The sequence below is a fragment of the Rattus norvegicus genome, chromosome 20, assembly GCF_036323735.1.
Source record: "Rattus norvegicus strain BN/NHsdMcwi chromosome 20, GRCr8, whole genome shotgun sequence".
In the NCBI taxonomy this organism is placed as follows: Eukaryota; Metazoa; Chordata; class Mammalia; order Rodentia; family Muridae; genus Rattus; species Rattus norvegicus.
In genome coordinates, this window is record NC_086038.1 from 6,633,823 (window position 1) to 6,650,162 (window position 16,340).

General features: G+C 51.2%; 2 protein-coding genes across 3 annotated transcripts in view; one reads left to right on the forward strand and one right to left on the reverse strand.

Moving 5' to 3' along the window:
- The first annotated feature begins 235 nt into the window (after positions 1–235).
- On the forward strand, positions 236–10,442 carry Lhfpl5 (LHFPL tetraspan subfamily member 5). Its single transcript, NM_001013906.2, has 4 exons — positions 236–931; positions 4,002–4,238; positions 7,136–7,181; positions 10,033–10,442. Exons 1-3 carry the CDS (start codon positions 520–522, stop codon positions 7,144–7,146), a joined length of 660 nt encoding a protein of 219 aa, NP_001013928.1. The 5' UTR covers positions 236–519; the 3' UTR covers positions 7,147–7,181; positions 10,033–10,442.
- A 3,274-nt stretch (positions 10,443–13,716) lies between these two features.
- The window catches only part of Srpk1 (SRSF protein kinase 1), a 36,591-nt gene continuing 33,967 nt past the window's right edge, over positions 13,717–16,340 (reverse strand). Inside the window, exon 16 of one of the 2 annotated variants that reach the window (XM_039098821.2) lies at positions 13,717–16,062. In XM_039098821.2, coding sequence (XP_038954749.1) covers positions 15,878–16,062 — 185 coding nt within the window. In that variant the 3' untranslated portion in view covers positions 13,717–15,877. The remainder of the gene's footprint in view (positions 16,063–16,340) is intronic. The other variant, NM_001025726.1, reaches the window with a different exon arrangement.

The following is a 16,340-nucleotide window of genomic DNA, read 5'->3' on the forward strand; positions in this document are numbered from 1 at the left end:
AGCTGGATTCAGCGGAAGGAACGTGGCACGCGGCCCCACCCTCTGGAAGGAAGAGAAGGTGCGGGTCCCAGATCCCTTCCCCTCCAAGACCACCGCTCCCGGTATATCCCTGCGGCCTACGGCCCCGCCCCTCTCAAGCCCCGCCCCCGAGCCCTGGCGCTGGCCGCGGTGCTGAAACGCGTTCGGTAGAGCCGGCCAGGCGGGGCCTGAGAAGGGGAGCAGGAGGGGCGGGCAGGCGGCGGCGCAGGCCCAGACCCAGGCCGACTTTGAGGAGGAGGCAGACTCGAGCCCATCCTGGTCTGGGCGGATACAGGCGTCTGGGAAGCATCTCTTGCGGAGCCAAGGTTGACCTTGGCCTGCTTCGCTCCCAGCTAACTGGGAGAATGCTCGCATTGCGTCATGACCTCAGGCTGCTCCTCACACCAGGCTGAGGACTGACCCACGACCTGGCCTTCTACTCCCTAGATCTGTGGTCCTGCACCCAGCCAGCGCCTCCGACCTAGCCCAGCCGCCTTCGCCATGGTGAAGTTGCTGCCAGCCCAGGAGGCCGCCAAGATCTACCACACCAACTATGTGCGAAACTCGCGCGCCGTGGGGGTGATGTGGGGCACACTCACCATCTGTTTCTCGGTGCTGGTCATGGCCCTCTTTATCCAGCCCTACTGGATAGGCGACAGTGTGAGCACGCCACAGGCTGGCTATTTTGGCTTGTTCTCGTACTGTGTGGGCAATGTGCTGTCGTCGGAACTCATCTGCAAGGGCGGACCTCTGGACTTCTCCTCTATCCCCTCCAGAGCCTTCAAGACCGCCATGTTCTTCGTGGCCTTGGCAATGTTCCTCATCATCGGCTCCATTATCTGCTTCAGCCTGTTCTTCGTCTGTAACACAGCCACGGTCTACAAGATTTGCGCCTGGATGCAGCTGGCTGCGGGTGAGTAGGGTTGCTGGGAGGGCACGTGGGGCGCACTCAGGGAACAGCTGTGGCTTTCCCGTGAAGGGAAAAGCTCTGGGCCTTCTCCTACTCAGTGTTCCACAGAAGATTCCGAGTAGAGCTCAGGGTATAATCAGTAGAGGCCAAGGCTGTAGCAGACCAGATTATGGGTGTGAGCCTAGGAGATAGATTATAGGTCCCACCAACTGAGAGATAGACACAAGAGGACCGCTGTGAGTTCTGGGCTGCAGTGTGAGACTATCCGAGACTCTAAGAAAGAATGAGTCAGGGCCTAGGGGATGGCTCAGCTGGTAAAGATGCTTGCCACCAAGTCTGACACCTTGAGTTCAGCTTCCAGGACTCATGTCCCGTAAAGAACAGACTCTGTCAAGTTGTTATCTGACCTCCATGTGGCATGTTCCATGAGTGCATGTGTAACACACATGTACACACACAACTAAAAGTAAAAAAAAAGGGTGGTGGTGGTGATGGTGGTAGTGGTGATAGCAGTATGCCCAGGCAGAATGGACACAAACTGGTCCACTCCATGCTATCGAGTTCCTGAGCCAGGGAGAAGTGACGGGAGGGGGCACATAGTTCTCGGTGGACGCAGTCAGGTATACCAAGGAACACCACACCACAGGCGTGCACAGTCAGAGGGAAGAGGAAGACTATTGCCCTGTGGCCTAGGACCCAACCCCCAGGCTACGGTAATGGCCCTTCCCAGATCTCTGGCCTCACTCCCTGCTTCCTCCTCATCTCCAGCTACTCTCATGGAAGAGTCCAGGATTTCAGAGTGCCGCTGTGACGAAGACTGGGATCTCTCTCTTTCACTCTGGAATGAAAGTCTTTGAGAACTCTGTCAGTAATTATGCCACTGTTTTGTGAGGTGGTGGTGCAAGGCCTACCCGGCACCCTTTAACACCGTGTCAGGTAGGGGGCTGCTTGCAGGGTCCCAAGGCAAGGCATCTCCTGCCTGCTTTCCTGTTTTAGGCTCAGGTGGCCCTCTTGGTCCTTGGGACAGCTGATCTTGGAGCTCAGAAAGAGACAGTCTAACAACTCATCAGCAGCCTTTGGTCTCTTTGTCCCTGACCTCCTACAGATGTCTGTCAAGGGTGGTGGGAGGGTCTGGAGAAGGGGCAAACTGTCTGGACATCATTGGGTAGCATAGCATTGCCTTGGCGGGGGTCAGAGGGTTGTGAATAACAGGTGTCTCAGGCAGGCAGAGCTGGAGGGGACCCCGGCTGTAGATGAGGAACGGGACTGACAGAGGGTTATTGCTGGCCAAGGCTATAGCAGACCCACTGGCAAATTAGAACCTGGGACAATTAAGATTTCCCCCCCTAAATTAGATGCATTCCAAGACCATTTTTATTGAACCCATATTTTATAAGCATGGTTCACAAAAATACTTCATTTTCTGGCAAAGCCTCACCACAGCCCAGTATTGAGTGTTCCTGCATTTGCAAAGATCTGGTTCTGACTTGGTGAGCTGGTTAGCAAGTAAAGGCAGACCTGATTCCCAGTCTGACACCCGGGCCACTCCCCAGCCCCCCATCTCTAAGCCTCGGCGGGCAGTAAGGGACAACAGGCTGTGATGGTCCTATGGTCCCCCTCCAGCATCGTCCACAGGACCACCAGGCTATCTGAGCCAGGCGCTATCTGGGTCACAGAGCTGATGGCGCAGGTGGCTAAGTGCCATCCCATGAAGCATTTATGTGGAGTGAGGACAAAGGTGGTATCATGTTCTGCTCTGTGTCCGGGAGGAGAGGGCTGAACAGGTGTGCCTCAGAGCCAGCAACTGGGGGCTGCGTCTGTTAGCTCAGTATTTCCCACAAAGCCAGAGATGGGGGTAGGGATGGGGGTGGGTGGGAGAACAGAATTGATGCCCCTGCAAAGGTTGGGGAACTGAAGCTTAAAACAGCAGCAGAGCTCGGGGCGCCGGCTGAACACGGGCTCAGTTGTTTTCCCCGAGTCTTGGTAACCTCCTGTCTTAGTGAAGTTGTGTTATTATACAAATTCCCGATCTCCTTATCTCTCGTGGCTCTGGAGCCCGGGTAAGTGAGTCAGGTGTTGGTGCAGTGTGGTTCCGGTGAGGGTCATCTGCTGACTTCCTCTTCTGCCCACAAAGGATGGAAAAGGCAAGAAGCCTCTCTGTGTTCCCTTTTTAGTAAGAATCTTTTTTTTTTTTCTTTTTCCTTTTCGGAGCTGGGGACCGAACCCAGGGCCTTGCGCTTGCTAGGCAAGCGCTCTACCACTGAGCTAAATCCTCAACCCCAAAACCTCACCTTCTGATATCACCACTCTAAGGGCTAAAACTTCACCATACAGCTTTTGGGGGATTCAAATTGTTCAGCCCAACATGCATAATCAGTAGCGTGTAGTACCCCATCCCTTGAGGGTCCTGTGAGGATGGGCTGATATCGTGCATGAAGAGCAGCGTCTAAGGACTTGGCAAATGTAGGGCCCGCAGTCAGGGAGAAACAAGAACCTGGAACTGCAGTGACCTGAAGCACAGCTCAGTGAGGCCTCTGCTTTCACCGATCTGGGTTGTTTCAGCAGAGGGAAAGAGCATGAAAGCTTCCTGAGGAACATGAGAAGCTGGGGGTAGGGCTGGTCCCTGTGTCCATTGGCTTGAAGGTCCTGGGTCATGAGGCATGCCATGATAATGAAAGGCCCTCCTGATCAGAACCATCACCTGCCTCAGCATTACGTGTAATTCAGGGGTGGGGGGATGAGTGAGGGAACGTCTCTCAGAGGAGATGCATCTTGGCTGGGATCAGATGCCAGAGGGCTCTGGAGCCAGTGTAGGCCTTGCTGAGTCCAGGGTGGTACTGGGAGAAGCGCAGGGTGATATGGGGCAGAGCCACCACCCTGGCTGAAGAGCCCAGCCTCTGCCTCTCTCCTGACTGCTGGACCCCAGTGTTCTGGTTTTGTGAGCTTCGTTTGGCTTTTCCACTTGTATTTTACGTAGACGGAAGAAGCTGCCCTTTGTGTTTCCCGAGGCTAACCCAGAGACCAGAAGGGAGGTGCACAGGCTGACGCCACTGGTGCCTTCTTGTCTCCTTAGCCACGGGCCTGATGATCGGATGTCTGGTCTACCCAGATGGTTGGGACTCCAGCGAGGTGCGGCGCATGTGCGGCGAGCAGACGGGGAAGTATACGCTGGGCCACTGCACCATCCGCTGGGCCTTCATGCTGGCCATCCTCAGTATTGGAGATGCACTCATCCTCTCCTTCTTGGCTTTCGTGTTGGGCTACCGGCAGGACAAGCTCCTTCCAGATGACTACAAGGCCGATGGGAACGGTACCTGTCTTCCTCCATAGGGATAGCCTCCCCTGGGGCTGTGGGTGGAGAGGTGGGTATGGTGGTGGCTCTCAGAAGCCAAGCGTGTCTAGGTTTCTTCAGTCAAGACCAGCAGCCATGCCTGCCCTCCCTGAGAAAGGCCATCAGTGGAGCGTTGGAAGCTGGCAGGTTATTCAGAGGAGACCTGGGAGCACGTCTGGGGGAGCTAGGTGGGGTTGCCCTGGGAGGCACTGAGGCTGGGTTAAGTCATGGGGGCGGGGGCGGGGGCGGGGGCGGGAGGTTGGCAGGTGGAGAGAATGATGGGGAAAGAAGAACTGCTGGGGAAGTTTGTGCCTGGTGATCTTAAAAACATGGTGGTGCTGAACGGACAGCTCCTGCAGTGACGCTGCTGCACACAGGCTCCCAGGCTGCCTCTGTCTGCCCAACTCCGTTTGCCACCAGCCAGCTACTGCTGACGTCAGGGGAACGGGGTGGGAATGGCACAATCTCTGGGAAACCTTCCCTAATGATTCGCTTTGGACTCCTGCTCTCTGGGATTTTATGCCTGTTTTCCTATGGCTCTGCCTTCCAATGATCCTGAGGGGCTTTTCCAGTGTCTGTCAACCTAGCCGGAGAGCAGCACCTGACTTACAGCCTCAAGATTACCAAATACCGTTGCTAGCATGTGGCCACCATTACACCTGAGGCACCTTAGGGATCTCCCCAGTCTTTTTTTTTTAAAAGATTTACTTATTTATTATATATAAGTACACTGTAGTTGTCTTCAGATACACCAGAAGAGGGCATGGGATCTCTTTACAGATGGTTGTGAGCCACCATGTGGTTGCTGGGAATTGAACTCAGGACCTCTGGAAGAGCAGTCCGTGCTCTTAACCGCTGAGCCATCTCTCCAGCCCCTCCCCCCAGTCTTTTGAGAGAAAGTTCCATCACATGAGATCTTGAACCTGGACTAGAGGCAGTGGCAGACTCTTACCCACTGCTGGCCCCAGGGCCAAGGACACTGCATAGGAGAAACTCAGAAGCCAGGCCTCCTCTAGCTGAGCCTGAAGCCCACCCGTGTGTGACTGATGATGGGGACTGTACATTGCCAGAGATGGGTGGGGTATCTTTCCTTCACAGGGGGGCTCTTGATGCTGCTGGATTCCCCAAGAACCCTATTTAGGGGAAGAAAATGAAGTGTTTACAGAGGGCCCATGCAAGGCTGGGATAATGTTTGCTTATAAGGGCCATTGTTACCCCTGCTCGCAGGAGCCTTGTGAGGCAATGCGTGGGCAGGGGTTCCCAGCAGCACCCTGCTCAGACAGCATCTTCCCCACAGTGCAGGCTTTCTCTGGAGAATGGGTCAGGAACACTGCGCATAGGTCCTTAAATCTGTCTTCTTATGTGCCCTGTGCTTTTAGCTGTACTCAGTCTCTCATGTCCACAAGACTCCTTCAGTCAAAGAGACATGTTTAGTCATACAAACCCTCTCTGAAGAGCCTCTTACACAGGTGGTCTTACCCACTGATTAAAGTGGCAGTCACCACCTTCTCCCTCCTTTCCTGGCTCCTCTCAACCCCACACACCCGTTTTCAGTCTCTCCAGATCTCCCCTGCCCCTGGATTTTATTCCCCTACTATCACCTGGGTGGGCCTTGCTTGGCTGTTATGGCTGAGTGCATCTGGTTAACAATCTTCAGTGGGAGCAGAGGCTGGATAAGAAGGTAGGCCTCCTTCTTCCCAGGAAAGTCAGAAGACTGGCTCAGCCCTGCCCCTTCCCTTCCTGGGTAGAAGGAAAAACATGCTGGCTTCCTGTATCAGAATAGGGTTCAGTCTTGATCCCACTGTTAGCTGACTGCCTAGATTTTTTTTGAACCTCAATTTCTTTTTCTTTTAAACCTCATCACTTTTTTTTTGAGGCAGTTTCCTGTGTAGCCCTGACTGTCCCGGAACTCACTCTGCAGAGATGTACCAGCCTCTGCCTCCTGAGTTGCTTCATTTTCCCTTCATTTTCATTTAATACGGATGGTTCTTTTGCTTCATTTTGCCCTGTGCATCATATGTATTCAATGCATGGAGGCCAAACGAGCACCCTCTTCTGATCCTTTGGGCCTGGGGTCACACACGGGTGTGAACTGTCATGTAGGTGCATGTAGTGGCACCTGGGTCCTCTAAGAGCAGCCAGTGCTCTCCCCCCCCCCCCCGGAGCTGGGGACTGAACCCAGGGCCTTGCCTAGCAAGCGCTCTACCACTGAGCCAAATCCCCAACCCCGCAGCCAGTGCTCTTAACCACTGTCTTTTCAGCCCCCAGACTTCACGTTCTGCATCCCAGCCTGTAGGCCATCAAGTTCTATGCTTTCAGTGAATTGATTCTGTATCGGTTATATTAGCAACAGTGACGTTGTGCTGAGGGTTGGCTATTGTGTGGGAAACACCAATCACAACCCTCTGCCAGTATAGCACTTTAATCCCAGCACTCAGGAGACAGAAGCATGTGGATCTTTGAGTTTGAGCCCAGCCTGGGCTAAACGAAGAAATCCTATCTTGAAAAAGAAAAGAGGGGTTGGGGATTTAGCTCAGTGGTAGAGCACTTGCCTAGCAACCGCGAGGCCCTGGGTTCGGTCCCCAGCTCCGAAAAAAAAAAAAAAAAAAAAAAAAAAAAAAAAAAAAAAAAAAAAAAAAAAAAAAGAAAAGAAGGGGTTGGGGATTTAGCTCAGTGGTAGAGCACTTGCCTAGCAACCGGAAGGCCCTGGGTTCGGTCCCAAGCTCCGAAAAAAAGAAAAAAGAAAAAAAAATAAAAGAAAAAGAAAAGAAAAGAAAGAAAAGTAGATAAGAAAGAAAGTTGAATCTGGTGAGCCGGGAGCACACAGAGATTACCTGCAGAGAGGTTCTGTCAGGAACACTGTTCTCTTTCTCCAGAGGAAGTCTGAAGCCATGAGGTGCTGGCGAGCCACTCTCCTGGCAGGTGAGTGTGCGGGGGAGAGCCTCAGGCTGGGGGGTGGGGGGAGGAGGTGGGCAGCCTCAGGCTGGGGGAGTGGGGAGGAGGCAGCCTCAGACGGAGCTGTTTGGGACACAGGAGAGTAAGCTTAGGTCTCCAGCAGATGTAACATCTCAGAGAGTGACTCTGAAATGGGTGCAGTCTGGTGAACAGAACAGAACATACTGGGAAGCCATTGTTATAGCCATTAAGCACTTGTTTTCAAAGAGTTTTAAGCGATTTGTAAGAAAAGGACTGGAAGACCTAACCCAACAGAGAACAAGCCACGGGGTGGGGGTGGGGCAGTTCAATAAAGCCAATCTCACAGAGATAATGGAATTATCTGGCAGGGTAAATCTCTGCTCCTGCAGAGCCGAGGGAACAAGGAACGGCCAGCCGGCCTCAGTGCGAGTCCAGAAGCACTGTGTACTGATTTCTCTCTAGAGAGCCATCTGCTCCTGCTTCCCGGAGGTCTTGGATTAAAGGTGTGGCTGCCACACCCAGCCTCCAGCTGATTTCTCATTTAGCTTCCAAAATGACTTAGAAATTAAGAGAAAAAACCAAAACTACAAAAAAGCCAGAAATCACCTCAAGTGTCTTCTCCGATAACTGCCGTTTACTGAGGCTCGAGGCAGTCTTGTGCACACATGAATTACGTTCATTTAAACGGCTCTTAGTTGGCTTTCTGTTGCCCTGTTAAATCAGTGATGATGGTGGTGATGAGGATGGGGGTGGTGGTGATGAGGATGGGGATGGTGATGATGAGGATGGGGATGAGGATGGGGATGGTGGTGGTGATGAGGATGAGGAGGTGATGATGGTGGTGATGAGGATGGGGATGGTGATGATGGTGATGGGGATGGTGGTGGTGATGAGGATGAGGAGGTGATAAGGATGGGGATGATGATGAGGATGGGGATGGTGGTGGTGATGAGGATGGGGATGGTGATGATGATGATGAGGATGGGGATGGTGATGATGGTGGTGGTGGTAATTAGCAGAGTTCCATTTAGAGCAGTCCCACACTTCAGTGGTTTTGGTCACCAGGGAGAGCTTGTTCAAAGGCAACTCTGCAGTAGCAGGAGGGAACCAGCGACAGTTTTTCTAAACAACTTCCTGCAACAGGAATCACACTGTTAAAAAGCACAGCTGAGTGTCTAGACGAATCCTTCTCATGTTCCTCCGGTGTCCACTGCTGACCCCACATCAGAAGCTGCTGTGCCGCTTCAAAGGGACTACACTCTTCCTGCCCACATCTTCATGTTGACTGTGCTGCTGCCGATCAGGAATTCACTGGGTGATGATGCAGGCCTTTAATCCCAACACTCAGGAGGCAGGCAGATCTCTGAGTTCAAGGCCAGCCTGTTTTCAGAGTTCCATGACAGTCAGGGGGTTACACAGAGATACTCTGTCTCAACAAACAAACATATATATATATATATATATATATATATATATATATATATATATATATATAGTGTCACAGTGTGTGTGTGTGTGTGTGTGTGTGTGTGTGTGACAGAGAGAGAGAGAGAGAGAGAGAGAGAGAGAGAGAGAGAGAGAAACAACTTATGAACTTGACTGGTTTTCTCCTTCCACTGTGCATTGAACTTCGGTTTTCAGGCTTGGTACAGCAATTATCTTTCACACTGATATATCTAGCTGGGTCCTATATTTTTTAATTGACTTTTAAAAATGTCATTTTATAATTTAGCACATTTTATAATTTAGCAGCAGTCTTCTTCTTCTTCCTCCTCCTCCTCCTCCCCCTTTCTTCCTCTGCTCCCATTTTTCAGGCCATTACTTCCCTGGCAAAGAAAATTAGGACTTGGATCCTTCAGAGATGAGAACTTTCCCTCCAGTTTCCTGTTCTCAGCTCCTCCAGGCCTGGGGACACAGTCTCAGCACAGGGCAGAAGCCCTCAGCTTCCTACTGCCCATAGACAGCTCCTACAGAAGTGATCCCCATGAAGATACCTAGGGGCTGAGTGGCAGGAGGGTGCTTACCCAGAGAGCCAGGTTTCCTTCCCAGCTAAGGATTCCCACCAGCAAGTCCCTTTACTCTTTGGTGGCCTCTCTGCTACCCATTAGGTTTGAGTTCATACCTAGACACCCGAGAGCCTTAAGACTTCAGCCAATAGTGAAGTAGCTGGACGCTGGGGTTCAGCAGGTCCCCTCTGCTTCTTCCCTGGTCTCATATTCCGGCTCAGAGATGGGTGAGGAACAGAGACCAAACAGGATCAGGAAATGCCTAAGCTGAATTTGACTTCCCGCGGGAAGGGAAACTCACATTCCCACAGTACTCCAGCTGGAGCTGGCTCCTGGCTTCAGAAATTTGCCATTTACATGAAAGTAAATTTTCACAGGACTTTTGGGATGCTTTTGTGAGAAACTTGGGATTCGACCTATCAGATGGGTGATCGTTTAGGTGATAGTTCGATGTAGCAAATGACAGCTCTACTCCCTGCAGGGGGAACCTGTTAATGACCCTGAGAAACGGGATCTGGGCTTCCCCCATTTAGGTGGGGCCTGTCCTCTCAGGTGAAGGGGGTACAGTCAACCCTTGATAACCCACCCAGGGCGCTGCTTCTGCTGCAGTTCAGAGGCTCGGGAGATCGTCCAAGCTATCCTTGTTGAATAGCTGCTTATAGAGTGCTGGCTGGGAAGGCAGCCCGGTAGGGATGGCACCCGCCTTGCATGTGTTTTTCCCTCCTCAGCACTGGAGGGAAAAACGGTGCAGAAACTACTAGAATGGGATTCGATCTTGTCACCTGCTCCATAGCAGCAGGCTTGCGGGAATGATCGCCCTCACGTGTTCATTTCCTAATACAATTTTCTAGCTCACAGTCCGGCCGACGCCGGGCCTCCCTCACTGTGTGTGCCACTCATGGTGGGCTCCTTGGAGGTCAGAAGTTTCCAGAAACCACACTACCTTCAAGTTCTGCGCAGATAACTGTGGTGATCCAAAGAAGATCCCCGGGTGTGTGGCGCACCTGCCTGCAGCCTACACTGTGCCTTGAAGCAGGAACGGTGGATTTCACCAAAACCTTCAGGTTTAAACAAAGGCCGGGTTAAGAGAGACCTGCAAGTCGGATAATCCCGGAGAGTTGCCTTTTTGCCCTATCTTAGCGGGGACAGAATTCCGTCCCATCGCTGACAATGATTATGGTTCTTACAGTTTTTAGGCAGCTTCTCTTTCAAACTCTCAGTCATCCTCAAAACCATGCAGAATAAAAATCAGTGAGGCTAATGCTTGTCTTACCCTCTCGTGCTATGCCTTTTGTGGTGGCCTTGGACTGGAGAACAGACATGCCCGGGGTGCAGGAGTCACCTGGTCAGTTAGCTCTGAGCAGACAGAGGGAGGACCTGGGAGGAGGCTATAGCTCTTACCCAGCATGCACCAGGCCCTAGATCTGATCCCCAACACTAATAAAAACAAAACAAACAAACAACAACAACAACAACAAAAAACCCCAAAAGCTGGCCGGAGAGGTGGCTCAGTTAAGAGCACTGACAGCTCTTCCAGAGGTCATGGGTTCAATTCTCAGCAACCACATGGTGGCTCACAACCATCTGTAATGAGATCCCATGCCCTTTTCTGGTGTGTCTAAAGACAGCTATGGCGTATTCATATAAGTAAAGTAAACAAATAAATAGAAAGAAATGCCCCGATCCAGGCAGGGTGGTACACACTTAGAACCCATGCATTTGGTAGAGGCAGGGTGACTAGACCTTTCAAAACCATTTTTGACTGCAAGTCAAAGACCACCCTAAAATACTGGAGACGCTCAAAAATAGATCAAAATCCCTCTAAGCAGGCTGGAGAGATGGCTCAGTGGTTAGGAGCACTGACTGCTCTTCCCGAGGTCCTGAGTTCAATTCCCAGCAACCACATGGTGGCTCACAACCATCTGTCATGGGATCTGATGCCCTCTTCTGGTGTGTCTGAAGACAGTTACAGTGTGCTCATATAAATAAAATATTTTAAAGAAGAAATCTCTCTAAGCAACACAAATCAGACGTGGGCGAGCTCTGCGACTGTTGAGGCTGAAGATGGTGGCTTCTGAGGCTGTTGGACTTGGGCTTCAGGTCTTCAGTGGTCACCATCCTCAGACATAGGTCACCCAGGGCGGTTGCTTCCTCAGAGGGGTCCAGAGCCAAACAAGCCAGTGCTGGGGGTCCTGGAAAAAGCCATGTGACATAACCCAGTCTCCAGTGACTGGTCACCCATCCCTCCTATCCCAGGCTACAGGCAAATCCATGAGCTCGTGGGAGGTAGGAATTACTGGGGCTTTTTGTGTTGTTTGCACACATGTAAACGGATGTATGCAAATATACAAACGTGCACCCGAAGACCATGGTCTGCTGCTTTCCTCAGTGACTCTTCATATTCACTCACTTATTCTTTTTTTTTTTTTGGTTCTTTTTTTTTTTTTTCGGAGCTGGGGACCGAACCCAGGGCCTTGCGCTTCCTAGGTAAGCGCTCTACCACTGAGCTAAATCCCCAGCCCCTCACTCACTCATTCTTAAACAGGGCCTCACTATGTAGCTCACAGAGGTCCTGTAACTTCTGTTTCTCCAGTACAGTGATTATGGTTGCCACGCCCAGGCTTTTGAGTGCTGTAGTTCCTGGGTAGCTAAAAAAGGATTATTTGTGACTGGTGCTAAAACCACCACAAAAGGGAAAGGCAAATTAAAATCTGGGAAACAACCCGGAGCAAATAATAAAATTTCATTAAAATACAAGTCCTAACCAAGGTATTAAAAAGAAATCACTCTGGGCTGGAGATGGCTCAGTGGTTAAGAGCACTGACTCCAGAGGTCCGGAGTTCAAACCCCAGCAACCACATGGTGGCTCACAATCATCTGTAATGCGATCTGATGCCCTCTTCTGGTGTGTCTGAAGACAGCTACAGTGTACTCATATACAAGAAATAAATAAGAAATCACTCCAGGGTAGACGTGAGGGCTCAAGAGTCAAAGGACCTGCCTTGAAAGCCAGAGGACATGAGTTCAATCCTGGAAGCCAAGGTATAAGGACCTCCTACCCCCTACCCCCCGTACCTGTACCCGTGCCTCAGCATACATGCTCATGCATACACACGCGCGCACACACACACACAACCCCAGTACAGGTATAAGGACCTCCTACCCCTACCCCCGTACCTGTACCCGTGCCTCAGCATACATGATCATGCATACACACGCGCACACGCGCGCGCACACACACACACACACACACACACACACACACACACACACACACACACACACACACACACACACACACCCAGTACAGCCTGGAGCGGTGGCCTTTAGTCTTAGCCCTTGGGAGGTAGAGGCCAGTCTGGTCTATATAGTGAGTTTCCTATAGTTATAAATTTCTCCAATCCCCCTCAAGAAACTCGAGTTTAAAGAGGTAATAAATGCAAATGGCCAATAAAACCAGTAAGAAGGCTTGAATCCACCAGTGCCAACATGCTAGTGAAAGCAGGACAAGCCCTTTTCTCCAAAATACCCAGGCTCAGCTGGAGCCCGGTGGAGTTAGCCAAACCCAGGCTGAGAATGCAGATGGACCTAGCACATGCCCAGGGCCTTAGATTTGATGTCAGCACGGATCAGGACAGGTCTTTCAACGCTGTCAAATGGCCCTGGTAACACCCCTTCTTGGCTGATACCAGGGGGCCTTAAAAATATGCTCCCCCTATTTGCGGAGATGTTCCATCTCTTAGGAATTTATCACAGTGCAAGAAGCAAGTTAGCCGGGTAAAGAAACACCTCACAGAACTGCCTCCATCCTGCCAGTGGCTCCAGCACTGTGTGGGCCAGGAATTTGTAAGACAAACAGGAGCAAACTGAATCCTTCCCCAGTGGGTGGAGGGGCTGCTGTGGGAAGACCTTGGGCTCCTGCACTACAGTAGGAAGCCGGATCAGTAGTGTTGGCCCTCATTGTTTGGGGGACAGGGCCTCCCTGAACCTTAGCAGACTCAGCTAAGAAGGGCTGGCCAGCAGCCCCAGGAATCCTGTCCTCACCTCAGAGCTGTTCTGCTTCTGTATTCTCACATCTGGCCATTTTGGCGGTGCTGGTGTGGTAAATAATCAGACTTGAGCCATATCCCCAGTTCCTGAAGCGGGGAAATAATTACAATTTTTCAAAATACATGTCCCCCCACCCCCCCCGGAGCTGAGGATCGAACCCAGGGCCTTGAGCACTACCACTGAGCTAAATCCCCAACCCCTAAAGTACATGTTTTTTAAAAACTTATTCTATACAGTGTTCTGCCTGCATATGCCTGTTGGCTGTGAGCCACCATGTGGTTGCTGGGATTTGAACTCAGGACCTTTGGAAGATCAATCAGTGCTCTTAGCCACCGAGCCACCTCTCCAGCCCCCAAAATACATGTTAATTCTACAACTAAGAGTTAGAGAAAATTGCGAACCCCACAAGAGTGAGTGGCCATGTTTCCCTGTATATTTAGTTAACTGCTTGGGCAACAAAGAGATCAAACTGGTGGAGCCAAGCATGTTATTAAATACTCTGTTTATTGATCGGCTTGTGAGGACACAAACATCGCACTCAGTAGAAAGAATATAAAACACATCAGGACTGTACCTGTACCCAGGAGCCAACAGCAGTCCTGCAGCAGACCTGGCCTCCATGGCATCTGCTGTTCAGCCTAGCTCAGGAGCCACGGGAGGGCAGCTTCTGCCCCTGCCTCCTTCCCCTCACCCAGGTTCTCTGCTCCTCACTTAAGCAGCAGGGGGAAAGCCCTTATTTGGTGGGACTTATTTCCGGAATGAAGTTCCAGGGTCTCCCCCCATTAAAATTTCCCATGGAGTCAATGATTAAAACAGGCCTGCTGTTGGCTTGTGTTTCTTGGTTAGGTCACCTTAATGTCACTAGGATTCCTATAATCCCACAACTGAGATTTGCTGAGACGCAGTTTCAGGTCTGCTATTGCTTTAGATGTCAGCACAGTTGACAACCCCGAGTGGATTGGAACTGCTGTAGGATTTCCCTGCCGTTGTGTGATGTCATCTGCTCTCTGTTCTTGATAGGTACACAGATAGCCTGACCTAAAGCTCTCTACAGGAACATGTCTGCTTCCAAACAACCAATCCAGAGCCAATGAATGGCTGGCCAGCTCCTCAGGTGAAGTTGGTGAGTTACAGGCAGCTGCTTGCTGGTGAGCCAGTCACGAGGGTGACTCCCCAGTCTTCCACACAGGAAGGAGGCAGTGGTGGGTCTCATTCAGCTTGCTCAGGAAAGCCTTGGCTTGCAACTCCTTGGCTTTCTCCAAGTTAGAGACTGAGCTGTTTCCAGAGTGCTGTAATCAAGACCCACTTGGTCCCTGCTAAAATTTGCAAGCAGCTGTCATGTGACCCCAATCCCGCCTTTCTTCTGATGTGGGCTTCACCCCAGGAACATGTAAGATTTAGGTAATCAAGTCTATGAGGGGCCGGGCCTAAAACAAAGTTCACAAAGCCTTTTTGCATTAAGAAAAAGCCTCAAGTACATTTCAATCATCTCAAAATTGATGTTAAAAAAAAAAAAAAAAAAACTTACATTATACAAGGAAATAGCAGCATAGGGTGACTAATGTCAAAACCAACGGGAAGAATGAGAAAAGTGCCATCCTCTCCTCCCTTGGTTCCTCATCCAGGGTCTCATCAAAGACCCCGAGCCTCTGAGAAGTGAGAACAGCAAAGCCACATGGAGAAACTGAGTCAAGGCCAGAACTCTAGGCAAGGCAGGCAGGCGGGCAGGCAGGTGGGCGGGCGGGCTGGGGGTGGAAGCAGAGAGCCATCTGGGAAGGATTTGGAATGTAGGGACACTCCCTGAACCGGACAGACAGCCCTGAAACCCACATCTCCTGTCTGGATCACCCCAAAGCTCGTTACAAGACAGTCCACGTCCACTCAAGCTGAGGAAGGCCCCAAGCGGGAGGAGCGGACTCAAGAGAGGGTTCTTAGGGCAACACAGGACACAGAAAGGACGACTTCACAACACCTGAGGCTCCCAGGAACTGTAATTCACTGGTTCTGTTTCGTTTACATTAAAAATCAGACTCAAGATTCCAGGAACTTGGTTGTGAGAAGATGAGGGGCTCGAACAGCGCTTTGAACAGTGATAAAATGGCACCCAAACTGGTTGCTCACCGAAAAACGTAGCGTAAAAGTCGCAGGAAAAAAATGTGAACATAGAAAACACAAAGAATCCAGGAAGATGATGCAGCCTGGATACAGCGCATTTAATGTCTCTGCTGTTCACAGAACCCACACCCTCCCCTCCTCAACCTGGTGCTGGCAGCGGGATATGCACTAGAAAATGTGACTCTTGGAGTCAGTGGATAAGAAGGGTGGGCTCAGATCTTCACGGCTCTTCTGAGAAAGGGCACGGACGACAATGACAATGACAATGGCGGGCAGAGGGTGAGGCTGTTCACACTTTTAGTCTTTGGCAGAGCCCAACCAAGGCCAAATTCACCTAGGATGCCCAATGGCTGTGGGATTCCCACAGGATCAAGGAAGCAAACCCAAATGAACATGTTGGATTAAAAAAAATAGAAACCCTTGAAAGAAAGAGCTTTGCCCTGGAAAAAAGAGAGGGAAGCCTCAGAGGGGAGGGCCGGAGGGAGGGTCAGTCTGATGAGCCTGCTGCAGTGGCGGGCGGGCAGGGCTGGCTTAGGAGTTCAGCCAAGGATGCCGGAGACACTCAGCGGCAGTGGCTCTCTTCTCAGGCATGAGCTCCAACATGGGCAGCAGGAAATCTGTGAAGCCAGCAGCCTCCTCCTGAGGCCACTCATACTTCTCCACCAGAACCTCCAGAAGACCCCAAGGCTTCAACTTGGTGATGTGTTTCAGGTCACCTGTGGGAGACAGCACAGGTTCAAACAGTCCCCTCGGCCTCACAGTGTGTTCAGGGATCACCTAATAAACAAGGGCTCACCCTTCCACAACAGTCTGGCAAACGCTGCTTTAGTGAGGTAATGACTTACAAATAAAAGGCTAACAGCATGGCAGAAACACACAAGATTGCCCACACGTCCAGCAACCTGGCCTCAGTGGCACCACTGAATGCGGAGCTGAACCGCTCCTCAGAAAGGACCTTTCCCTGCAACAAATGGCGCTCGGATCCCACCAACCG

What these genes read in the sequence shown, in the direction of transcription:
- Lhfpl5 (NM_001013906.2), top strand. Translation starts at nt 520, where the DNA reads ATGGTGAAGTTGCTGCCAGCCCAGGAGGCCGCCAAGATCTACCACACC. An exon ending in CTGGATGCAGCTGGCTGCGG is followed by an intron (nt 932 to 4,001) that starts GTGAGTAGGGTT and finishes TTGTCTCCTTAG; the next exon opens with CCACGGGCCTGATGATCGGA.